This window comes from Streptopelia decaocto (assembly GCF_964273445.1).
Source record: "Streptopelia decaocto genome assembly, chromosome: 4".
Lineage (NCBI taxonomy): Eukaryota > Metazoa > Chordata > Aves > Columbiformes > Columbidae > Streptopelia > Streptopelia decaocto.
In genome coordinates, this window is record NC_138658.1 from 70,206,425 (window position 1) to 70,233,369 (window position 26,945).

General features: G+C 40.2%; 2 protein-coding genes across 3 annotated transcripts; one reads left to right on the forward strand and one right to left on the reverse strand.

Annotated features, from left to right (window-relative positions):
* Positions 1–291: 291 nt before the first annotated feature.
* TACC3 (transforming acidic coiled-coil containing protein 3) lies at positions 292–19,657 on the reverse strand. 2 transcript variants are annotated; one of them, XM_082051962.1, is made up of 16 exons: positions 19,504–19,657; positions 15,783–15,963; positions 15,520–15,665; positions 12,111–13,202; positions 10,815–10,914; positions 10,165–10,357; positions 9,325–9,377; positions 8,314–8,447; positions 8,112–8,223; positions 7,252–7,404; positions 4,829–4,905; positions 4,696–4,739; positions 3,485–3,645; positions 2,055–2,161; positions 1,729–1,849; positions 292–462 (listed from the first exon to the last, which is right to left on the reverse strand). In XM_082051962.1, exons 2-16 carry the CDS (start codon positions 15,960–15,962, stop codon positions 397–399), a joined length of 2,739 nt encoding a protein of 912 aa, XP_081908088.1. In that variant the 5' UTR covers position 15,963; positions 19,504–19,657; the 3' UTR covers positions 292–396. The 2 variants fall into 2 exon arrangements, with proteins under 2 accessions (XP_081908088.1, XP_081908089.1); XM_082051963.1 differs by lacking the exons at positions 15,520–15,665; positions 15,783–15,963; positions 19,504–19,657 and adding an exon at positions 14,141–14,257.
* Positions 19,658–19,867: 210 nt separating this feature from the next.
* On the forward strand, positions 19,868–26,945 carry TMEM129 (transmembrane protein 129, E3 ubiquitin ligase). The gene is made up of 4 exons (XM_082051964.1): positions 19,868–20,234; positions 20,891–21,365; positions 23,707–23,866; positions 26,611–26,945. Exons 1-4 carry the CDS (start codon positions 20,030–20,032, stop codon positions 26,857–26,859), a joined length of 1,089 nt encoding a protein of 362 aa, XP_081908090.1. The 5' UTR covers positions 19,868–20,029; the 3' UTR covers positions 26,860–26,945.

Below are 26,945 nucleotides of genomic sequence, written 5' to 3' on the forward strand. Positions count from 1 at the left end.
AGCATTTGTGACAGGTCAAATTTTGTTATAATCTTGTACCTCTGGAATGTTTCAAGTGAGACAGCAGGAAGTACAAAATAAGTGACATAGTCCATGCTGACCCCCACCAGCAAAGCACATAACCCTGGTGTTCTTCAACAGGGAAAAGACTGAGGGTGAGACTATTAGAAGTTTTTTCTTTGAGCAACATGTGAAAACATTATGCAAGACACCACCACCTACTGGAAGCAGAAACTGAACTTAAATTCAACGTTTCCTGCAAAAGATACAGCAAATAATACGCAAGACAAGTGCAAATCAAGAGTTTTATTTCTTTCTCACATAAACAAATTAAAAAGAGAGTGAACAGACAAGACAGGAAGAGAGACTGGACATATTTACAAGACAGTTAAGCTATCAATCTTTAGCCAGCTTCGAGATCAAATCATCACAGATTTTCGTTAGTTCATCGTTTTCTTTAGTCTGTTGAAGACAGGAGATAAAAAAAAGGAGTGAGTCTGAGGTATGGCTAAGCTACGCTACATCTGTGTAGTTAGCTGAGTCACAAGTCATGTTTTCCAATGTGTGGGACAGAAAGTCCATTTACATGCTAATGACTCCTGCACTTTTACTCTAAAGGACATGCTACTTCATAAAGGTCACACGACAGCCTCAGATGCCTTAGGCAATGAGTCATAGTTCACTATACTGTTTCTACTTCTTCCACAGATTTTCCCATAATGTGAAGACCAATTGATCAAGGGAAATAAGACTATTCAGACTCAAAGTCTGTTAGATGCACTGAAATTCAAGACAGTAACAGTTTAGATTTTCATCTTTGAGACAGACAATTGTGTAGCGTGCTGCTTTGATGCTTTTACTGACATGTGGCAATAACTTTCAGTTTGTTGTAATTCCATATACGGTCAAACCATTTTAATAGAAGTGTTTAACATAACATATTACTGTACCTATAACAGGAACAAAACTAGTTCTGCATTAAATGGCTTGTCTCATCTCTCCAGTTACAGGCCACTTTTTCCTCAGCTATGCAAACCTTAGCCATAAGCTGAAGACTAACACAAATACTGGACTTTTCCCTAACAGGAACATGTCTGTATTATCTATTTCTGAATCCTCAACACCAGCAAAGATACAACCATGATGCAGTAAAACTCCTAGCATGCATTTCCAGCAATATGGACTCTTGACTCTCAAAAAGCTTTTCTTTGCAGGTTTCTAAAAAAGGAGACTGTGCTTTTAAGACACTCTAAGACTACCTGTTATAATATGAAATATCAAATACAAGGATTAATGCCCTAAATGATATTAAAATAGTTCAGTCAATACGAAGTCGGTATTAGTGCTAATAGCTTACAAATCATGGAAATGAACATGCTGAACCAGACAGTTATTCAAGATTCATCCCCAGATTCTGCTCTGGGACGTGTTTAAGCTTTAGATCACCATCTCCTTCAGCAGTTCAGACACCCTCCTGATACATGAGCCTGGACTGACCACCCTTGTGACCCACCTATGGGAACAAACCTGCTCCAAAAAAATCTAAACATATAGATGAGTCAACATAAGAGTTGTACCTTAAGTTTCAAAGCCTATTTCCCAAAGCCTGCCAGGACAGAAGCCAACAAAACCTGCACGCTTAGCATGGCTATTTCTATAGCACTGGTACTTCTTGACCTAATCTAAGGCAACAGCTTGAAGAGGCTCACCTGTGGCATTTTGACTAACCTTTTGTTCAAGGCTTGTCTCTAAAGACTGGATCCTCATTTGTTCTTTGCGGAGACTGGCTTGCAGTGCTGCAGTCTCCGCTTTCGCTTTGCTCCGTACCTGGGCAATTTCCTCATTTGCTCTGAAATGGAAGCAACATGGTGTTTACATTCCCTTCAGACAGCACAGCAAAACTGCTCACAGAATCACCCTAGATGCTTATAATTTGGATGAAACCCCAAGCTAAAAATGTTTTCAGCCAAGTCTTGCTGTAAGTTAAGAACATTTTGCAGTAACTGTGATATATATTTCACTCCCAGTACTTGGCTTCTTGACATGGTACTTACTGATGCAGCTTTTCTTCAGCATGTGCCTTTAATGCCTGATATCTCTGCTCCTCTTTTTTAATTCTAGCCAGGTATTCTTCAGCACATTTTTTCAGAGCTTCTTCATTCTGTCTCAAAACCAAGAAACTTGGTTAGTTTTATACATGCTAGTAGATGAAAGAATCTCTCCACTCCACAAATGGGCTGTTTGACTACACCGAAGCAGCAATATTTGCTCATAAGAGTAACAAGAATAACTGTGAAGCCCCACAGACCTACACAAGGACTAAAGGTCCCCCCTTTCAACTCTTAGCTTTGCAAACTGAGATTTATTCACCTTATTTCCCTCCCAATATACTGTTTACTTAGTAGCAAACTTTAGTAAATGGGAAATCCAACTATTTCAGAGAATCCATGGAACAACTGAGGCTTTGGACACTGACATAAATGAATCCAATGTTAACAGCAAGAAAGTTACCTTGGTACGCACAGACACTGTAACACCTTGTTTTATTAGCTATTATAACAAGTTGGAACTGTTTGAAATAAATGCTAAGACACTCTGCTAATTCCAGCTCTTGAATTGAGCAATTCTGTTTCCAAGTGACGCTTTAACTCTGTGCTAAGGAAAGGGTTTCTGAATTTCAGGTGGAGAGAAGGAAGGGACACAAAATGAAAGAAGGCTGACGCGTGGTAGGAAGGCAGAAACTTAAATCGTAACACAGACGTTATGCCTGTTTCTCAAACTTAGATACCACAAAACTTTTAACAGGCTAGTTCTAAGCTTGAGGAAATAAAGGACATTAAAGGATAACCAAAGGGAAAAGTCTGAAGGCATTTTTTTCAAACACTACTAAATCAATTTTTATGCATTTCATGCAATAAGAAACTATAGCTTATGCTGCTCATTAGCTTCATTCCGCTAGTCTCTGAAGATAATACAGAATGAAGGCCTAACTTTACTAAGTTTGGAGGTTTTTTTGTTCTGTTTTTGTTTGTGGGTTTTTTTTTTGTGGTGTGGGGTTTGTTTGTTTGTTTTCAGCTACAGAACACCAAATAAACTATTAGCATTTTGACTTGCAATAGCAAATCATCTTTCGTCTCCATTCAACATGATGTAGTAGAAACAACCTGCCCTTACACAGCAGTCATGACATAAGAGTCTGTCTCCATGATCAACAGAAAAGCGATATGCCTGCAGCAAGAAACAGCTCATTCTTCTGTTTGAAGAAACTTTGGCTTCTAACAGAGAGATCATTATCATACTTTAAGCCAGCAACTAAATAAAACAAACCAGTAATTTTTTAAATCTTTAAATAAACAACTTAGCACCTGGTTTTACAGGTAGTGCCTATACTAGCTAATTAATGGCTGCTCTAGAAATCCATCATTACCTCTCCACCAAGTTTCATCTATCTTGGAAGGATATTATTTGCATTATAACATCTTACTTTGCGGTAACCCTCTAGCACTTCTTTCTGTTTTTCAAATCGTTTGAAGAGTTCAGAGAAAGATTTCTCCATAGAGTTGAGATCTGAAATGACTTGTTGCTTCTCTTCCACCATCCTCTGCATTTCTTTCTTTGAAAATTCCTTCTGCTTCTGAGCATCCTCTAAAGAAAGTGGAGTTCACAGGGTTACACTCATGATAGTTATTACATTAGCATAAAACTAGTTCTATAGTATGGACAGATAACTCCTACAACTTCAATTCTTCCTCTTAAGCAGAAAAAGGGTTTCATCATGCATAAGTTTTCAGATAATGCAAAGGGTTTCAGAGGAGCATAATGCTCCTCTGAAAGGACACCATAGCTTTGCTTTTAGGGAAGCAGTCATATTCTCTATTTGCTACATACTACCTCACACCAACCCTAAAGCCATTAAAAACCAGTTATAAGGTGCTTGCCAAATCATTGTTTTTCCTGCTATGTAGTCAAAATATTACACCCAAGTTTACCATAACAGAAACCCCAATTGTTGTGATAGAAGGAATAAAAAAAAATATTTTTCATTCGATATACACAATAGCTGGAAGATCCAGAAAAGACTGGGATAACAAGCCAAACTAGCACAGCAAACTCTTTCAGGACAATTTTGTTAGGACACCTGAGCTATGCTTCCCACAGGCTTAAAGAAGCACAAAAAAGCTGACCTAATATTCAGTCTCCTTAAAGAACTAAATTTAAGTGAGGCACAGATTAGGCTATTCAGCTTTGAACTAGGAGAATCTACCTATACAACAAGAGTTTCATTCAATATCTTCCTAGCTTTGAAGCTGAAGTAAAGGCCAGATGTGTCCAGCAAGAGCTCCTATTGACATCTTATCACTGAAATGAGGTCAGATAATCAGCAGTTAAACACGAGGTACAGACAACAACCCACCAGTTTTAATAAACCGACAGCTCTACTGGAGAATAAGAAAAAGATGCATTCACGCCTGATTCAGGAAGTCATCATTACCCACCAAGCGACATCGTGTCCATATGAATATGCATAAAAGTGTAACTAACTACTGTTGGTTGTCTGAAGCCTTACACTCACCCTGGAAGCACTTGAAATATTTATGCCATCAGAAGTGAAAGACTACTAACTTCAGTTAGTAACCTGAGGTTAAGCATGCCCCACTGGCCTCAAGCTATTCGAAGTGTAAATGTGGAACTTACCCATCATTTGTGTTATTGTACTTTCGAACTCAGCAACTATTTTTCTAAAAAACATGAAAAATAAAGTTGAATACAAGTTAGAAAAAGTTGCTTGAGTAAATAAGCTGATATAAAAATCAGGATGAATTCATACCCCATTTCCTTGTATTCCATATGAAGCACATCATACTTTCTTTTCCATTCCTGAGTCTCCAACTGTTTCTCTTGAACCTTTGAGGGAAAAAGTAAACCTTTATTTCTTGCACGGGAAGAGATACAAGATTTGATACTCAGAACAGTCTGAAGGGCAGCTTAGGAATACTTACAACTTGATACAGAGTGCTACATTCTAACTGCTTAACAGAATCAAAATTAAGTGTTTAATTACAAATGTAAGTAAAATAAGATGTGGACTGATATGCAGATTTTTATATGCATGATTCCCACTCAATGTTACCAATATCTCTTTTCAAATAGTAAGATCGGAACCACCTCAGTCAACCTTTGGCTACTCTTACCCATCCTATATGTAGATCATAATTCCTTGGGCAGTTACATTCTCTCAAGAACTATTATCTCAGGTGACATGTATTTACAAGGCAGGCAAAATAAACCACAAAAATCTGCTAATCTTAACAGAGGAAAGTACAAATGATACAAGTCTACTCTAGTCAAGATTAATTTGCTGTTTGGAATAATTTATACTCCACATTTAATCCTTCCCTGACTATGCTTCCAAATTTAAAGATGCTTCAGTTCATTTAAGAATAACCACACCTATTTCACATCAGCTAAATTAAAGCAGAACTCATGGCAACAGTATTAAGCAGCATAAGCACTCTTTGCTAAATGCTTTGTGCAAACTCCATAAATTTAATGTTGTCTTGGAGTTTCTACTAAGAACCTTAACACTGATATCTGACTGCAGTGTGTGAGGCCTTCAGTAAGAGGCCCAAAATATATAAAACCACCTGGAATTTTTAACAAGACAACGTGTTTACTGCTGATTCTACCTCAAAGTTGCACAGTATACTGTAGTACACTGATTTTTTTAGTATTTCTTTTTGAGAAAGCTAGTTTTAAATGTATTGTAATATTTCAGATATCAGGAAGGGAGGCAGATGTGAAAAAATAACGTTCCAAAATATAAAGAATTAACGATAGTTAGGCTAGAAATAAGTGTTACAAAACCAAAAATGGGTGAAGATGGAAACTGGCTAGAAACTTTCATTTGCAAACTCAGAAGTTGCTCAGTAGACCCAGAACAACAAAACATGCTTCTCTGAAGTGCTGCATTTGCCCAGAAGGGAGACAATGAGGCTTTTTTCCTCTCCTCTCCTCTCCCTCTTGAGTCCTGTCACCAAAAAGTCATTTGAAAATTTGTCTTCCTTTAATGTTAATATAGTAATTCCAAGCATTTTTATTTGTTTATATGGCACACAGCTGGAATCAACCAGTCACACCTGTCTTGCTACAACTATGTTGTCATGTTTAAAATACATCTCTGAAATGAGAGATTAGAGCCCCAATTTTAAGATATTACAAGCTTTACCCCCTGTTATTATATAAATTCTTCATTGTAGATCAATGCACTAAGAACTATCCTGTCAAAGCTGCATTTGTTTTCCTGGATTAGACAATATGCTGGCTAAGAGTGTCCTCCTAAATGACAGCAAGCAAGAGTTACTCCTAGGGTACAAAGACACTGGCTTTTCTAAGTGGAAAGAATGACTTAAGCAGCAAATAACCACAGGTCATCTTTGTCTGGTGTCCTTAGTGTCACTGCCTGCAGCAGAGCTAGTTAGGAATTTTGAATGCTCCATGTTCTCCTGAAGGTAATTTTGAAGTGAGATGATTAGCTGTAAGGATATTTATGCTTAATTACCTCTCCTAAGTTATTTAGTATTTGTAAGGTTATATAACCCAGAAGCCATAACAAATCAAGTATTCTGCTTTTTGAAGTGAGTGGATACATAACTCTTCTTGCATCAGTAAAAAGATGGGTGTTCAACAGAACTCCCATAGTGATATAGTTACAGAATATGCTTAAAATCCTACCAACTGCTTCTCATGTTTTTCCTCCTACAGACTAAGCTCCAGATCTTACTTTTATTTTATTAGCTGGACATACTGTTGTGCCTCCCCATTCCACAGGGAAAACAAAAACAACACTGCACTGATTTAGCATTACAGTTTTATCTTGTTTTAAGGAAATAGTTGTGTAAAAAGTTCTTCCCATTGGTAAGAAGAGGTATTTCCTACCTGGTTTAACAAAAAGCATTCAAATCACTGATATTAAGCCTAACCGTTCCATCGAATAACAGATGCCTTTTAATACTGACCACTTCTAAGGCAGAACCTGACTAACAGTGAAATTTACCACATTTCCTAAGATATTAGCTCTGAAGAGTTCTATACGTACTGCTCCTATCAAGTGCACAGCAAGCTTTTCAGAATGAGATGCTTATGCAAAGTACAATAGAAAGAATTACCAAGTATAGATATCGATACCAGATAATCTAAACACAAGTGACTTTCAAGGCTGCACAAAGTTCTGCTTTGGAAGGGTCACCATACCTCTCTCTTCACCAGTTCAACAGCTGCATCCATGTCTTTTTGGCTATATTTTAGCACATCTATAATAGCATCCACTGCAGTGTTTGTGGAATCCGAAAAAGGGAGCTGAGAAATGTCACTACTCAGGGAGTCTGGAATAAGGGGTTCTGAGTCCTGTGAAGAGGGGGGAAAAAAAGCGGAGATTCAATAGATTCCTATTTTCATGCCATTGATTAGTTGTATGCAAATTAATCAACACTAAGTCAACATATTTTACTTAACACCCAAAATACCTCCATAACTCTGTTACCATTACTTTCTTAATTTGTAGATATATTTTTGAACCACATAGTTATCTTTAAGGTATAACAGAAACTGCTATCCACCAATTATAGCTAACAGAAACAAAGCAGAAGACACCACACTGTTCCCCACCAGGAAAAAAAGGCACCATTTCAGGAGGAACTGCTGTGGGCAGATCTGTTGATAAAAGGCTGTTCAAACTGTAACCCTTAGACTATAAAGCATCAAGTTTAATCAAAAGTAGTGCTTTTTATCCCAGTGGTGCAATTAAAATTGTGGCTTCAGCTGCAAGAAAGACTGCTTGATTAAAGGATTCTTAAAAAGAGCTCGAATTCTCCTAGACCATGTGAAATGTCACCAGTTTCCACAATAAAGACTTTTAATTCTTAATAAAATTAAGTCCACCAGAAAGTTCAGCTTTGATATAAGTGAGTATCCAACCTGCTTTTTAAGATAACAGTTTAGATAAGCATTATTTAAGTGAGTGATCCTTAGAATATCCACATAATCCAGAACCTAGCCCAATCCCCTTTCCAAAATATCAACATGAAACCAAATACCACTCCAGATGCCCTTACACGAGTTGTAAATGTTCCCAGGAGATCTAGTCCTTTTGGTTTTTCTTCATTTTGAAGACTTGCTGCAGGCTTTTCAGTTTCCTCAAGTAATTTATTTATATTAGCAACAGGACTGAAAATGAACAAACATACACCATTACAATCAAGCACTGCCTTTCTTTGTAAAGCTTTGTACTAGAGCCTAGACTAAGTCAATACCTACCCACACGGATGTGAAGCTGTCATGACATTCATGTTTGCTTCAGTAGTACCAGAAATTGGTTTTCTCGGACTGTCTCTCAACAGAGGGTCAAACTTCAAATACAGCGACTGTTTTCTCAAGGCAGACTCCTTGAACTGAGGGTAAAGAGGCATAAACTGGCAGACCTGTTGCTTCATAGCACAACACACACATCCCACACACACATATAAATAATCCTCTGGAGAGAGGGTGAGCCTGTTCTTCAGTGTCCAGAGCATTGTTCTCAGGAGGAAAAATTATGTAAGAGAACTCTGTGCCCACATGCTTAAGTCCTTATGTAATATCAAGTGAACTCCATCTGCTCACAGACAAAACCAAAAGGGCAAATATTCATGAACTACTCAAAACCAGCAGAAGACACTGAAAGGGAAAGATAGTATTGTAAGCCAAACAACCAGTGCATGTCATTCTTTGTCTTTGCTCATACAACAAGAACAAAAACAGCATGACCGAAAAACAATTTCAATTCAGCATATTCATTGTAAATTCAGAGCCTCTCCTACTCTGGACCAAAGCAGGAGAAAGAATAAATAAGCTGAACTGATTAGAACATGACATGCCCATTTTAGAGACAGATTTCCTGAAACTGCTCATAAAACAAAAGAGCTTGGGAAGAAATATTTTCAAAACAATGATCCTGTACTTTCAAAGCATTATGTTCTTGCAGTTTTGGCAACCAGAGAGGTGAAATGTCATCCATCTCAGTTTCACCGCTATTAAAGAAAAATAGCATGTTTGCAAAATGAAAGCATAAGACCTCTGATCCTTAGCAGAATTGCTTATGACTGTTCCTTCGACCACCAACCCCTGCCCAGCCTTGTAGACACATTCCTTTGGAACAGAACCTGTATTTCTGGGGGCAAGTTCAAAGTTAAGTTATTTCACAAAAACATTTCAGGCTTGAGAGTTTCATTTCACCTCCCTGGCAGAGGGAAGAGGAAAGGAAACAAAACATTTCAATGTCATACTTACTGATGAAGACCCAAACTGTTCCAGATAGTCTATTTCTATGCCCATTCCTAGAACTGGAAAAGAAGGAAATGATACAGTGAAGATGCAATATTGTCATATTATCTTAGAGTGACAGAAACAGGTATCTGTATAAAACAAATAAATCCCTGCTCCCACATAATGAGTTCTAGTTTTACATTTGCTAAAAATATTCTATTTTTAGCTGAAAAAAGTAAAATTAAGTAAAAATAATAAAGTAAAATTAAAAAAAATCAGGCAAAATTTCTAAGCTAAATGAACTTACAGTTTCCATTTGTCCTCAAATACTTGTAAGAACACATAGAATTTAACACACAGTTGAGGAACTTCTGTTGTCCTATGGTTAAAATAGCAAGCACATTCAGATATTCTACTCTTTTACACAATGCCCCATAGAAGAGTAAAATGGGCAATCTCGCCATTAACATTAGCAGACAGCTCAGATTTGAACAATGAAATAGCTATTTCTCAATACATTGTTTTCTTAATAGCAGAAGTGATTTTAAGGGAGCATTTTTTCAGCACAGAAAGCTGCCAATGAAACTCTAAAAACACTGTTTCTGTACCAGTCTAAGCTTCATCCTTCCAGGCAACTGAACGCCAACAGCCAGCTTTGAATTTAACTTAATCCAGCAGAAGTTAGAAATAAGCCTAAGTACATTTCCCACCCCTGCCAGTCAAGGTGGGTTTTACAGTCCTTTCAGAAGAGCAAAACGAGAGACAAAAAACAAGAACTAATGCCAAAAATCTAAGTAGAGAAGTACATACACAGAAGTTACTGTAACAATATACTTTCAGACTGTTCTAAAGAAATGTGCTTACCTTCTGATGATGGTCTGAAGATTTCCTCAGGTTCAGTGCTTGCTGTCTGCTCATCTGCTGTTACTTCAGTTCTGTGGGAAGTAGGTTTATTTTCACCTGCAGACATCAACTTTTCTCCACTGTCAGCAGAAACCAAATTATCTTGGGAGGGGACGTTAGCTGGAGACATTTTAGATGGGCTCTTTTGCTTCTCCTGATGAGAAAACACGCAATACTTTTTACTGTTCGAATACTGATTTAAATACAATGAAAAAAATCATGATAATGATTGGTCTGTCATAAACTAGCTGGGCAGTCAGTTTATTATGGCTAGTCAGCATAATAAACCAAGAGTTCCCAGGCACAGAAACTAAACTACCAACAGCTCATATTATACAGGAGACATTTTTTAGAGTCCACACCCCTATGTTAGTAATTATATGTGATTCCTGATCAAAAAAGACACTAAATACCAAGGTACCAATTTGGCTGTCTCTGATGTTACCTTCAAAAGACAAGTCTGCACAGTTGATATTCATTCTAGAGATGCTCAAGACACACAAAAACACACATTCTTAGACAAAATACCAAACAGGAGTTTAACAGGTTAAGTGAAAGAACTCTTTCATGGAACAATTTGGTAAGAACTGGCTATCTTTCCTATACCTTACCATATCTATCGGTCCTAGAGGTGCAGCTTCTGCCTGAACTTCTGGCTTGTCTTCTTGAGTTCTCGGCTTGTCTTTTACCACAGCCTGTTTACTGACTTCCCTAAAGCAAATAAAGAAATTCAAGTCACACAGATAGTTCTGAATTCTGTTTACCAGATACATTGAAGCATCAAACAAAGTAAGCTTATTTCAGAGTTTCTACTGCCACAGTACAGAAAGCTCCAAGGAGGGTGGTGATGTAAAGTCAGTCTTGCCAGCTTAAGCAACAGAAAGTTCTCCCTCCATCAGAAGCAGCGCTACCTGGGAAGCAGAAAGTCACAGCAGGATCACTTATTCGTATTTTTTTAACACTGATGTCTTATTTCCATTTGTTAAGACCATTATTTTAATTAAAGATTGGCTTCTCATTTAATTAAGAACAGAATTAATAGCAGCCTGCCACTCTTTCTAAAGTAATATAGTGATTCCTGGTATAAAGTACAGAACTACATTAGAGAAGTCCAATACTTTAGCTACTGCTGACAGCACAAACTTAACTTTTCACCCTGGTAAAGGGTAGCTGATCATGATACACAAGGATAAAGAAAGCAAATGTTTCTGTCAAATGAACATCTTGTAACAATCTAGTTCTGATAAGCACTTGGCTATCTATAGCAATGCTGACATTTTAATAGTTAGACTTTCTAGGAAAGACAACACAACATCTCCCATTCTCAAATAAAAAGTTCTACATGGTACCAAAAATATGCAACTTTAGTGACAAGCCTTTTTATTGGAGATAACATTCAGATGCAAAGCACATGCAAGGAAGCAACAGCACCTCAGTTCAGCCAGGACACTACACAAAGACACAACTGCCTGCTCCTTTCAGGTGCTGCATGATGTGCAACTACGCTGCCTACTTACCTGGCACTTTTGTCTGGTTGGGTTTTGTGGTGGCAGAGGGTTTTTAAGGCAGCAGCAGTCACACAATTCTCCACATTTTACTCTAATCTTGGAGAATTTGGGAAAGAACCACTTGACCAAAGTACTAATTCTCTTCCCATATGTGCCTGTTGCCTCCCATTTCACCAGATTTAAGAACATCCTTTGCCCAAAGCTAGCTATCTCAGGATGCTTTCCCCAAGGAGATCTCTGCTGTTGCAAGGTGTTATTAAAGGTTACAATGTGCAACAGACTCAGACAGCCTTGGAGAAAGACAAGGAGGTAGGAATCAACTAGTTAGAGATATCATTTAACTATCTTTTCCTCACATTAGTTCAAGGTGCTTCTACATTCAGGTATAGATTTACTTACAGACTTCCAGGTTCTCTTTTCTCAAGAGTTTCACAGATACTTGGCATGTTATCCTGCTCCCCTGGAAGAGGCTCCCTTCTTGATGATGTCCTGTCCTGCTCCTCCTGCAAGTGACCTTCCTGAGGGCTAGGTTTAGAACACTTGGGTGAGCTGGAAATTTTAGAGCCTCCTCCAAACGGATTAAAGTTTGGATCATCACATTTGTCCCAGTCCAACTTATAAGATGCTTTGGGAACAGGGATTTCATCTTCCACATTACTTTTATTTTGCACTTCAGTATTCTCCGTTTTTGTTTTGTTAATAGGAGCTTTTTTGGAAGGTGGCTTAATTCCAGGTCTTTTACCTAGTCTCTTAGGAGGTGGCTTTCTAGCAGTGGTATTATCAAAGTCAAATTCCAGTTTTACTGGTCCAGCCTTGGTAACACCAGGCTTTTCTGCAGGTTCCCCTTTGGAGATAGCTGCCTCTTCCACAGGCTTCGACTCTTCTGCAGAGGCTTTTTCTGCTACTGAAACATTCTCAGGCTTCGATTTGCTAGTTTTAGGAGCATCAGTTACATCAGAACCACTGGGACCTAAGCTGCCAGATGACTGTAGAGGAGGTGGAGGTACTTCTGTTAATCCCACTGAACTATCAATTTGGCTCACACCTGTGGAAACAGACTTCACATCCTGCACAGAGCCACCGATTGCTTGCTTAGGAGATACCCTGGGTTTGTTAGACTCCAGCTCTCTCAATACAGATTCTTTTCCAGAGGAAAGAGTCTTCTCTTCACCTGAGCGCTCTGTACTTGCTGTGCTTGAGGCAAAAGAAGCTGTATCATCTTGAAGAGACTCATTACTTTTTTCAGCAGCTTTTTCAGGGATGCTAGATGCTCTTACAGGAGACTTTCGTAGATTTACAGGAGAATTCTGCAACTGCGCTGAACTTTGAAAGGGATTGATGTCATTTAAGTTATCAAAATCAATATTGTAGGAACCTCGACTCTTCACTGGCATCTCATCATCTGGGTAAGGAGCCGCACTGACCTTCTCTGGCATTTGTGTATTTTTCACTGTATTATTTGCTTCAGCTTCAGTCTTTTGTTTACATGTGCTGCATTTAAAAAAAAGTCAGGTCACCCATGCTATAGCTATTTTAAGACATCATTCAAAATCATCTTTAGAAATACATTTGCACAAGTAGCTTTATATGCTCAGAGTAATCCAATTTTTTTGAGACATAAGGCAGCTGACAGCAAAAGATTATCATACAGCAAAAATTCAGTTGCCACCTTCACAGTCAGAAGTTAGGAACTCTGGTACACAGAGATCAATCCTTTAAACTAGTCAGTATTCTTAAGCTACCTGTTCTACACAGCTATATTACCTCATATATTATACACCAGTCACCACTGGAGCCTGCTTTACTTACTACGGCACATGGACACCTCTATTTCACTTGACTGTGAAATTCAGATTGCTTAGGAAGAGTTATTAACAACAAGCAGGTCAAACACAGGCACTAGTAGTACATTTTCATGTAGATTCATCTGTGAGTCATGACAGACTCACAAGTCTATGGACCAAACTGCATCATGATTCAGGTTCTCCAGTTCTAGTGATTACTTTGGTCGCTCTGCAGATATTTTTCCCCTGAAAGAATGCACAGAATTTAATCTATGATAGCCTACATACCAGAACAGAACCTAGACTTGAGGAACTCTAAACTCTGTACAACAGTAGATCTGAAGAGCAAAGCAGTATACAAGAAAATAATTCTCCAGTAAGAGAAAAATAAGATTCTCTAGCAGAAGAAACAGGTTAAAGAAAGTTTGTGCACTCACTACCGTGGGTATTTTACAATTTATTGCTCTCCACGTTATTTCCCCAAACTCTACTCAACTTCTAAGACTTAGCCTCAGACTACAGAGAGTTAAGCCATTACTTCCTGAAACAGGATTTCCTCCCATTGTTTTGTCCCTTCGTGAAGTTATTATTTCTATGTACCATCCATATCTGCCGTAGAACAGAACATGATTAAAAGTCACTTACTAAAGACACCACTTTGATAAGCTCCAAAGCAAAGGCTGAGATAAAAGTTCAGGAAGCTCTTCTCACCCGCTCTGAGCGCCTCTTCCCTGCAATAGCCCAGCCCCAGGCTGGTTCAGCTGCTCAGGCCCCTCCCTTTCTCCTTCAGTCTTTAACCTGATAAATGCCAGTCAAGAGGAAGACACCTGCTTGAAACTTCAATTTATTGAGACTAGCAGAAAGTGACACCCTTCAGCAACACCCAGTCCTTTCGCTTATTTGCTACAAGCAGATCCTTATCTTTTAAAGTAGAAAGAATATGTACAGTAAAAGCGATATCTTGATATATAACTATGTCCTAACTAAAACCATAAATGCTATTAAGTCATTTAAAAATTGTGGTGGCTAGCTCAGAAGTACTTTTCTAAACTAGAGTATGCATGCAAGTTAACAGCCAAACATTTAAATGTTCCCATATTTCTCCCTTGTTCCCTTCCCCAACAACAAGAATAGGGGTCAAATGAAAGTAACTGGGTAATTAAAAACAAGGAAAAGGATGTATTCCTAGCAGAAGGCAAAGCTAAGATCTGAGATTTCTTGCCACTGGGCATTAAAGATGTCAGATGTTTATATATGTTTAAAAAAAAAAAAAGGAGCTGTAAAAGTCCGCAACGAAAAACATGCATTGAGCCTTATTAAATAACATTATATTATTCTATATTATTCTACCATTGTAACAATATTTCTAGTAAAGGAGAGTTGCAAAACCCCAAATTGGGACATTGCAGACTTTGGCTCCTGCTAGCTGTCTAGAGAAGAGCACACTTTGAGCCCCAGGCTGCTAGACTATAAATGCACACAAACTTCTTTGTACTTGACATTGATGTTATATGCAGTTTGTGCTGCTAGGTTTTCTTTAATCTTAACACTCATTGACTCAAGGTGTCAATTCAAGCTAACTTTTCAGAAGATATATCTTAAGGAGAAAAATCTAGAGAGAAAACTATACTCTACATACAACAGAAGACATATTAATGCTTAGCTTCAGAATAGTTATAGTCTCACATGAAAGCCTTACTGTAGGAAAGTTTTGTATTCTCAACCCAATGCATCTCTCTTCTCTTAAACTGTTTACCCATATTATAAGTCATCTCTACAAAATCAGTTACTGATGAATTAGAAACTGATTTCAGTATTCAATATTACAACCAACATAAAATTTTCTTAAAAGTAATGACAATTATATTTGAAAAAGTTTGTGCAAAGTCAGCATTAATTTTGGTCTTTTTATGTAGTTTACATCTTGCTATAAAATACAAACTTATATTTTAACTAGACAGGTTTATGAGGGGGAAAAATTAACCTGAGTTGCTAATACTACTAGCAGTGAACACGTTACTTACTCAACATTGAAGGATGCAGACAAAAGATCATCCTCCAAGGCATCACTGTAATCATCAAGTGTGAAAGTGGCATCAAGTTTGTCAGTCATAGTAGGACTTAAGATTTTTCGAGTTTGAGGATCTCTTAGAGGAGTTTGAAAAGTTACCTTTAAGAAAGGGGCAAGGAAGAAAAAAAAGGAAGAACATGAACACCACAATATTTTCAAGCTCCAAATAGCACATGTAGCAACGATCAAAGGAGAAATAATAAATCAAAAGTTTACCTTCATAGCTTTTGCCACACTTTTTGGCGGCAAGTTTTCTTTCTGGGACAGGCGTAGAATGGAAGGTCTCCCTGTAGGTTCCGGAGGTGCAAAGAAAAATCCACAGTCTTCTGCTGTTAGATCATCATTGACGTTTCCTCCATTTTCTCCATTTTCTGCATTTAAAATCTGCAGACTCATTCTAGAATATCAACACATACACCATAGCAGCATGAATGAGAGGGTGTGGTCAGCCAGATGCACTTTCAGATAATCAAAGTAGTGGGAAGCCTGGCACTGGCTAGCAAAGATTAACACTGAAAATCTTCGTATAAAAACGTGCATCTCAGAAGACTCCGAAAGCATCTAAGTGCAGCACCACACGGCCCCTCTGCTTTTGTGAAAGGCCTGAGAAGTTAATTGTTACACTTTCCACAGTTAACATCCTGTCCTTACTAATTAAGCTGTCCATCCTTTAAAGGGAGCTCTGTCATTTGCAAGTTTCCACATTCCTAGTCCCTTGAAGCCAGCAACGACTTAAGAGTCATGTCTCTCCTAACAGGGCATCTAGCTAACCAAAATTACAGCTTTTGTAAGGGGCAGATGACAATCATTTCTCTATTTTATTCACGTGGTCTCGTTGCTACATTGCACCTCAGTGAACAGCAACAACAAATTTGGTTAGTTAGGGTGTCTTTAGGATCACAGTCCTGAATAAAGTTATTTAGCTTTTTCCTGCCCTGTCTGAGCACGTGCTGCTTTTGTAAGAGACATAGTGCTTAAGAATCCTTTGCAGCACAGACATTATTGGTATGCAAATTGGAAAAACAATGAATTAAAAAGGCGTTTCTTAAATATTGTTCTTAGGGTGGACATGCATAAGCTTTAGTAGACCATGCAGGCTGATCTCATCTTACTAGTATTTCAAGTGTGAAGGACTTGACTCTAAAGCTTGCATTGCATCTAAGATTACAGGTGAAAATCAGTTAGGAATAGAGAAAGAACACACTGAGTATGCCAGGCAAGCCAGTACCGTAAAGGTACTTGAACTCTGTCTACCTTTTATTCCCATTGAAGCCTCTACTATTATTAAAGGTTTAACATTACTGCTCAGTAATGCTACTGCTGTTTCTTTAAAACAGACAAACCCCAAAACAGGATGAGAGCACAGAAGGCACATTACACAAGATCCAAGCATAACCACCATCCATCCAACATGACCCCTGAGAAGCAGTTAGTTGTCTGTCAAACTGCTTACAAGGGGATTTCTTTCATAAGAACTTGTGTTATACTGCTTATGCAAGATAATTAGTATCATCAAGTGGAGGAAAGACGTTGGCTTTCTGCAATGGATAACCATTCTAAATTATTTCAAATGCTTATTTGATCAAACAGCTGAGCCTTAGCTTGTTTTTCCATCCTCCACCATGCAGTCAAGATTAATTCAGAAAATTCAACTGGGAATTCCGAATCTTAGCTGTCATAAAGAGGTAACAAGAACACTCCCACTGAAAACTTTAAGTCACATTTTTAATCTCATTGTCCTTATGTATTTGAATTTCTGTATTTAAGTCTCCGCACAAATTTCCCCATTCTTACATTAATCCTCATGGGAAAATTCGCTTCATACTCTGCACTGAACTCAGCTGCTTTGTCTGTGAGCCCAACAACAGTGCTTTTAATCACCAATGGAATGCAAACAATGGCTACAGAAGCAAGAGTAAGCCTGTGTTAGCTCTTTCATTCCTTCTTTATTCTTCATCATATTCATACTTTAACCCAAGTTATTTTATACATAAAGTACTTTCATATTAACATCTTGTAGAACTTGAATTTCATTACTTTCCTTCATTCCAAACTAAAATCAAGACAAAAGATCAAATGGATCTTTACAGACTATAGTTGTTTACTGTAATTACTTTAGAAACAAAGCCTAAGACATGAAAAAATTGGCAACACCTTCTAAAATAAAACCCTTAAGTAGGAGAGGTTAATTTGGAGAATTCCTCAGGTTTGTCACTGAGCTATAATACTTGTGCACCATTGCTAAATCAGATCATTAAAATACCCATAGACACATACTGGGTTTGCCCAGCAATTTAGATAGTAAAGCTTAAAAAAATAAATAAATAAATAAATAAATCAAACTCCTTCCTAGGATTAAATCATTAAAGTACTTCAGCATGTACTTAAAATATTTGCAACCAAGATATTATCTAAATTCTATTTCACAAGTTTATTTGCTAGTAGCTGCGATAAATTGAAAGGGATGCTTTATTAAAGGCATATTTTTGTGTAAAGCAGTGTCCAATGCATGAAGTGTTGTGAAAGGCAGCAAGTTTTCCCACTATGGCAAATCAAAGTTCACAAAAATGAAACTGCTCCTAGTTTTAGAATAATATTTATCCAGGCTCAAGCAGCAGTCTGTCATCCTGTTTGAGAATGAACATAAATTCAATGACATGAGATAATTAAAGCTTGGGTAGCTATAGCTTGTAAATTAAGGGTTTCATGGCCACTACCTACTTAATGATCACTGGGGCATATAACATCCAAATCACCAGTGTGGTCTCAAATACCAAAAGGAGCTGTTGAACATACAAAGATGGAACTTTTCTACTTAATTACACTTTTAAACTTCTCCAGCAGCTAAGATGCACAGTACTTGCTCACAGAGCAAGTTAGTATGTGCTATGAATATTTCCATACAAACTGACACAGAGATTACTGATACATATATATAGATATATATAGTTTTAGTGCAAATATCTCGAGTCAGAACAAATCAACACTCTTCTGTTTAACAGACTCCTTCATGATCACAAATGTCCCCTGACTCCAGAACTCACTCGACTCTCAGAGTGTCCGAGGAAGGGGAATTCACAGCAGTTTTAGCCAAAGCCGAGCTTTAGCAGGCAGAGGATGCAGATCCAAGCCCAGAGGCCTCGTTAACGCCCGGAGCAGGCACTCGGGGCCCAGCAGCTTGTAGCATGGAAACAAAAGATGGCCTTGACCTTCCCGGCTGAGTCAGAGGCAGCCGGGGCGGGGGCTCCTCCGTGCCGGGCAGAGGAGAAGCAGCAAGGCCAGGGAAGAACGGTCCCTGCCCATCGCTGCCCCAACCATGCTTTAAGGTTTGTTTTTTAAAACAAACAAACAACAAAAAAACCCCCACACCTCCTCTCGCACAGCCCCCCAATGCTCCTATGCCACGACAGCCCCATATCACCCACCCCAAAACTCAGCGGAGTGCCTCCAACGACCCCCGGCCGCCTGAACTGCCGGAGTCTCCCCAGCCCCACAAGGCCCCCAGAGGTGCCGACGTGTATTGGCCTACTCACCCCACCCCATACTCAGAGACCCCAAGGTCCTTGACAGCCCCATATCTCCCTCAAAACACATAGGGACGCTCTCAAGGCCCTCCCCAAGCCCCACCGTGCCCCCAAACTAATGGGGTTACCCCTGAGCTCCCCTCCCATCACCCCCGACCCTATCCCTGTCACCCCCAAAGCTCTCGGCTCCGCTTCACCCCCAAACTCACAGAAGTTCCCCACAGGTCTTTTGTCCCAAGCTCACGAAAGTGCCCATGAGACTCCTCGACAGGGGCTCCCCCAACCCCGCACCACCCTCAAGCTCGCAGAGGGAGCCCCTGAGGCTGCTCCCCCACTCAGCCGCACACCACCCCAAGCTCCCCCCTCATCCCTCCCACACCCAAACTCAAAGAGGCACCCCAAAGGACCCCTACCTGCCGGTAGGGCCCGGGTTGGAGCCCGCAGACACTCAGCTGAGGTGATGCACCGGTCCCGGCTGGCGGAAACTCCCCCGCAGCTGCAGCCACCGCCGAGCAGCGCCCCGCTCCAACACCGCCGCAGGATTTCAAATTTCAACGGCAGACCCGGCCCGCCAATGAGAAAGCGGTATTCGAAACGTATTCGCCAATCAGAAGAGCGCTCTGCGGGTGGGGCGGGGACAGCCGCGATACTTGGCCGGTGAGCCGGTGGTTTGATGGAAGACGTAGTGCGCAGGCGCGGGCGGTTCGTCGTGGCGCCGTGCTGAGGCGGTGGCGGTTAAACACCTCAGAACCAGCGCCAGGAACCCGCCTCCTATCGATATCTCTGGGGCCGCGGCTCCGCCCCGGCGGACGCGGCAGCGCCCACGCCGGGCCGGCCCTTCCGCCCATCCGGGGCTGCCGCGGCGGGAACTACCGCTCCCAGGGAGCCGCGGGGCGGCAGGTCGGGCCGGGCCGGGTCGTGGCGGGAGCGGGCTGTAGCATGGCGAGCCCGGCGCTGACCTTCACGCTGGCCTACGTGGTGTTCGCCGTCTGTTTCGTATTCACGCCCGACGAAATGCGCTCGGCGGGGCTGACGGTGCAGAGCCTGCTGGCCGCCTGGCTGGGCAGTGAGGACGTGGCCTTCATACAGTACCACCTGCGGCGCAGCACCGGCACGCTGCTGGTTCACTCCCTCCTGCCCCTGGGTGAGCGCGGCCGGCGGCGGGAGAGCCCCGGGGAGGGTGGGATCCCATGGCAGCCCTCGGCCTCGGGGTGAACCTGCGCTCGGGAACCGGCCGGGCGGGAGCCAGGGGGTTCCTCGCCTGTGTCCCAGTTGTGGGTGAATGAGGTGACACTCTACATCTTGGATATACTGTGTTTTAGCATCGCTCAAGCTTCTTTGTAATGTACAGCCTAAGCTTTGTAACAAGTTGGCTGCATCGGAGAACAAGCACTTTTAAAGGAATAGCATTTTATTTAACTAATGAATTCAAATTGGCTTCCTGTAGCCATATAATTCTGCTAAAACTAAGTGACATCTCACAACTAGTTTTATTCAATCAGCAAATTCAAATCCTTTACATACATAATTCTGATAAAAGCAGTATATTACAGGTAATTTTATTTAATCTGTACATTCAAATCAGCTTCATTTAGCTATATAATTCTGGTAAAAATCAATGACAGGTAAGATTTTATTTCAGATTGCTTAGGACAAGAGGCTTGAATTTGAGTTGTCATCCAGAAGTACACTAGCTCTCCAGGAGCTGAGCTCACTGGTTAGATAACTATATGAGTCAGGGGGATTTGCTTATGCATATACTTAATTGCATCCTGAAAGTCAGTCTTTCTTTCCTTGCAGGTTATTACCTTGGTATGTGCTTTGCTGCTCCGGAAAAACATCTTTGCTCTTTCTACCTGGCTTCAAAAGGATGGAAGACTTTCTTTTTCTTCGCTGTTTTCTTTCCAGCAGTCACCGGTACCCTGGCATATTACTGGTCACGGAAAGGTTGGAATAATCATCCGTTAGCCCGAACACTCGCTGTTCATGCTCTCCCGCAGTCAGGTTGGAGGGCAGTAGCTTCTTCCATCAATACAGAATTTAGGAGAATCGACAAATTTGCTACCGGACCCCCAGGAGCGAGGGTGATTGTTACGGACTCATGGGTGATTAAAGTGACCGCCTACTGTTTACATGTTGCCCAGCAGCAGGACATTCACTTGACAGTGACAGACTCCAGACAGCATGAACTCACCCCAGACTCAAACATGCCTGTGCAGTTCCTCACCATCCGTGTTTCCAGTATTAACCCCTACGTGAAAGCGTTTGATATCCGGTAAAACAACTACCCTGTTGTGTTATATATATGCTATTTGATAGTGCTTTGGTGGCAGATCTGAAGATTCCTTGGGTCTCATCCCTTCCTCTTTGCTCTCTGCCTGGTGTTCAGAGATGCTGTAGGCACACTCCTGCCACACAGTGCAGTGAAAAAAGGTTGTTTGAAAGGATTCATACACCTGCAGCATTGAATCCACAGTGGGCAGAGGGACTGCCCTGTTTGATCTGGAGAGGATTGTCCTGGATGTAGAAAGAAGTAACTGGAAAAACGTAGGTGGAAGATGCAGAACAGAAATAAAAGGGAGAATCTTTGATCTTCCAAATTTTAGGGGAGGATAAATAGTTATTTCTCTAAAAGTGGATGTTATTCATCCATGACTTTTTTTCCTTTGGCTCAAGGCTCCTAATTTTGTTACTGCTCAGAAGAGTTCTTGTTGAGCTGCTGTAAGCTGACTGCCCTTAAAGCAAGGAAGTAATTGTGGTCCATTGCTGATGTTTGTGTTCTCCTAGCAGTAAATCATGGCAAACATGCTGTGAACTGTTTGGGCTTGTTTTCTAGAGGCTCGTGCTATTTTTTTCAGCAGTCTCTCTGTGTAGTTAAGCAAAACTGCAAGTTCTGCAGAAAGCTGTAATGTTGATTAGAATGGTGCTAAAGTCTCTGTTGTCACTGTGTCATTAAAAGGAGTACCCAAAGCCATGCTAGTGTTCTTAAAACTATATATTTGAAAAGACAGTTGAGTGTCTGCTTGGTGTAAATCTGTATGTCAGCAGCATTTATTTACTAGGTAAGTAAAAGGAGGCAGACCACCAGACTTACAGGTCAGCAGAGGGGTCCTGGCAAGCATGAAGAAGGCATAGAGGTGATTGTGTTAGATATCCAGGTGAACAGAGCTCAGAACAAGAGCTTAGTTAAGGTAAGCATGACGATCCTAAGAAAAGAGGAGACTTTTATAGACCTGTGGGAGTGGTGACCAAATAAGTATAAAACAACTAATGATTTACTTCTTGAAGTGCTTCAGTGCCAGAGTGACAAAACTACATCCCCAGCTGAGAAAATCATGGCTTCTTTGACAATTCCTTTTAGGGAAAAAAAAATCCAAATCCAAAATCTTATTTTGTGGCTAAACAGTACAGCAGTGTTTAAAAGTTCAGAAATAGCAAATCTCTGCTAGAATGCAGCCATACAGGATTTAACAAAAGTGCCATAGGACAAAATTCCCCTATTTAGGATCATTGTACATATCAGGAATTAGATACAGTGGGATGTGTCTGAAAGAAAAATGCTTTTGTGCAGGCAGGCCATATTTCCGTGCATGTTCTATGTGAATTTCTCCTCTGGATACAAAGGTCTCTGTTATTTGCACAGATAGCATCTATTGGCAAATGACACTATCCTATAGTAGTTAAAACAATGGAGCCCACCGGGAGCTAAAGCTAAGCCAATATTACATTGTATTGGGCTCAGTGAGTGGTAGGAAGAAGAAGGAATTTCAGGGCAATGTTCCCTGAAATTCTTCATGAAAGCTGTGTAATGAGTGGATACATTGAGCTGCTGGGGAGTTCTGAATCTACACTTCAGAACTGTCATATTAAAAAGGGGTAACAACAGTGGTGTGTCACTACAGAATGTGCACAACGTCTCACCTGCCTCTTGAGGTCTGTGAGCCTCACTTAGAGAGAGACTTTAGCAGCAGCAACCTAGTGTGGAACACAGCCTGTTACAGCGTTAAATCAAAGAGTAAGTCACATTCAGCAGCTGTTTGTAACCTTTGGGAAATTTCAGGTTTTATCTATAATTGTGTAATGAAATGACAGAAGCTGGTACTGATTGACATTCTCCTAATACTTCTCTGTACTACATCAATGTGATACATACCACATGATATAACTCTAATTTCTGTCCTCAGGAGTTTATAAAGCAGGATTTAGATATGATATATGTAAATAGGCCTTAGAAAGGTGGACAGAAACTGTGCATGCAGTATTTTACAGTTAATGCATTATTTTTTTACCTGTATTGCTGCTGTTCATGCTGATTACTTCCAAAGCCTGCCTGTATTTTTGTATGATGTTTTAGCTCATCTCTGGCCTATCCTGTCGGCAATGTGACACAGATATGAAGGAGGACAGCATGTTCTGTTGTCTAAGTTGTGTCAAAAACAACAACTAAACAACAAAAGAAAACAAAATGCTCACTATGTATTTATTCTGACTAATATGTACCAACCTTAATGGTTTTTCTGTGGATTAATTTCTCTGATGTTAACCTCTGCAATGTACTGTCAAGGTATCTGAATGTATAATCAATATAACATTTCGTCCCATCTTTTCCTCATCAGGTTGAACTCCACAGAGTATGGGGAGCTCCGAGAAAAGCTCCGTGCTCCCATCATCAATGCAGCTAATGTTGTGATCCATCAAAGCCTTAGTGATTTATTTCTAGAAACGTTTACATCTCTGGTGGAAAGTAACCAGCCGTATCCTGTTCCAAGCACTCAGGTGAGACTTTCTATCCACTGTAATAATTACACTTTTCAATGCAGGTGAGCCTGTGATTACTGTGTAATTACTGTGTAATTACTGTGTAATTGATAACTGTGTATGTAAGGCTGTCACGGGTGAATTATTAAAAGAAGTCACCATTGTAGGGTTAACCAAAAAGTATCATTAAATGATAACTGAATTAATTAATTAAACAATAATTATTAAAGATTATTATTAAATGATAATTAAAGAGTAATAAAATGGTAATTAAACTATCATTAAATTATGGTCAAAACTTCTACTACTTTCTGCATTTCTAGCAATTAAGCAAGCTTGTATACAGTATGCTTTAGATCTAATATGAAGTGTCACTTATCTTGCTGTAGATAACATGCCAGGTAAGGGATTTCTCAGCCCCAAGGAGTAACTAGTGTCCTACCCAAGAGGCGATGAACCACCGTGCAGCCTGCTGTCAGTCAGGAGAGCTCTGTGGGCTCAGGGGGGCTGCAGATATTTTTAGTGTAAAGTGACTGACTCATAGTCAAACTCCCCTTCGGTATACGTGCAAGTGTGCAGCCACAACAGTTTTAGTTTTGTCTAGTTCCAGTCTAGGCTGGCACCATTAGCTCCTGATAAGACCTAGCCTAAATTCCTTAGCTTTGTGAGATGTGGCCTCGCACAATTTCTCAAGGTCTGCGCAGCAGGGCTGACTCCAGTCAGGACTCCGTTTCTGTGGTTCCTGCACTAAAGTGCTGTTCGCTCAGTCAGGGTGAGTGCAGGGGCTCACCCTCCATTTCAGTGAAGTGTAATAAATGTAGTTCTGGCTGCTTCTCTTCCTTCTATGAGGAGACAAACAGCATTGCGAACATTACATTTTGAGACACGAGAAACAGCAGAATGGAAGAAAGTCCCCTATAATAATTTCCATTAAAATTTCACTTGAAAACATTTGGAAATGATGAGGTTACATTTTCAGAAAGTGTATAGGAGCTAGAATCACAGCTGTTGTTACAGTTCTTTTGGCGGGTTGCTTCATTACAGCTTACTTTTCTAGACAACCAGGTTTTGCTGGATCTGCTGAAATAAATTAATGATTTTTAAGTTGGGCTTGCTTTAATTGTAAATAATACCATGCAGTCCTTCCTTCAGTAATATTTGTAGAGACCTGGTCATTATTTCACTTGTTCAGCACTTGGAAGTGTGACTAGAACACTATTCGTTGTACCAAGGGTAACTAATTAAACTAGTTCTGGTGACCTAGCAGTGAGCCTGTGTCAGATGTTCTAGGTAATGGAGTGAGTACTGGATAGTTTTGGTAGCATCATGGAGCTTATATGGTGTCTTCGCTGTACAGTTGTTGCATGAACTAGCTAAAATAAAACTGATCAGATAGATCTGCACAGAATGTGGTTGCAAGTTCTGACTGCAGCACCAGGATACAGTGGAAAGAGATGTTCAAAATAAAGAGAAGATACTATTCATTTGGGAGAGTTGCTTTCTTGCAGGGCTTTTAATTTGTGACACATTTAAGTGTAGGCTGAGCTACTGAGTTTTGGTTTAACATCGAGTGATAAATAACATCAGAAGTTATGATACGGACATTAAAAATACAACATGGGATTTTTCCCTATTGTGAAGCTCCTTGAATAAGTTGAAAAAGTTAGTTAACCTTTCTATGTTAGAGTTTTTTCCTGCCTAAAATCTAAGATAAGCCCTGATTTCAGAAGTTAAAACTGATAGAGCTTGTGAAAGAAGCAGTCCTGCTTCCTGTACACTCCCTGTCCCCATGTTGACACAAGACTTTGCAGTGAACCTGGGTTGGGGAAATGATGGAGTTGAAAAGAGGAAATGCAAGATGATCTGCTCCACAGTCAAGCTGCTGGTGTGGTGGAACAGACACTTGAGAGGACAGGGGAGGAGACACGAGAGATGGGAACTAGAGACAACAAAGCAGAGCTCTTTTTGTTACACTGACAGCAGTATGAATAGGATTCAGGTCTTTATGCCTGCCCAGTCTGCTGTCTTTTGAACTTTGTCAAGTTCTTAAAGAGCTTTGGCTGGAAGACATATGGGAAATGCTAATTATTGTTTATTAATTGTAAAATATTTCATACCAAGATTATCTCCCGATATGCAAGTTCATGACACGTAACTAACTGTGGGGAAATATCAATTATTCTGATATTATCCAAGCAAAATTAAGTACATTTCTGGTCCTTCAAAATGAGTGCCCATTGAGTTCAGTAGAGCCCCAATTTCCTCTGTTATTTATGTTTCTTACTTAAAAAGGTGGAAGATAGGAACAGCCATTTGCTGTAATAAGTAGTAAGAATTGTTTGCTTTGTTTATTTTCCTCTATATTGGTATGTTTTTTGAAAAATAGTATGTTGGAATGATAAAGAAGGGGGCTTGCTTACCTTGCTCTGGCTGCTGTGCTCTGGAAACAGGTGGGGCTCTACACAGAGAGAAAGAATGTTTCTTTTCAGTCATTTTTGTTTTATCAATCTCATGCAGCAGTTCAGGGTTTTCTGTTGAAAGAGATACTTTGTTCTCACTCATTAAAGGGTGGTCTAATAAAACAGGGCTCTGGAGATTGAACACATTCGGTATCTTCTGGTGGGGCAGTTCTGCCTTCGGGCTCTGCCCAACTCAAGTTCCCACTATTCTTGCGCGCAGATAATTTTCTAAAAGCCTTTGAAGAGCAATGCTAGAAACCGTTCTGTTCGGTTTGTAATTTTGATGTTTTTCTCCTCCTTTAGGAGCTGGAGCCGTGCATAGGGTGTATGCAGACTACTGCTAACATCAAGCTCATCAAGAACTGCCAGGAGCCAAGTGAAGGGGAATGCCAGCAATGCTACTGTCGGCCCATGTGGTGCCTCACCTGCATGGGCAAATGGTTTGCCAGCCGACAGGACGAGCAGCACCCAGAGACCTGGCTGTCGAGCCAAGTGCCTTGTCCGACTTGCCGAGCCAAATTTTGCATTTTAGATGTTTGCATAATACGATGAATAATACTTGGGTATGTTTTAACTTTTTCAATTTGACTGTATTTCATAGTGGGTTTGATTAAAAGGCCTCTTAGGTTTGTTTCTGA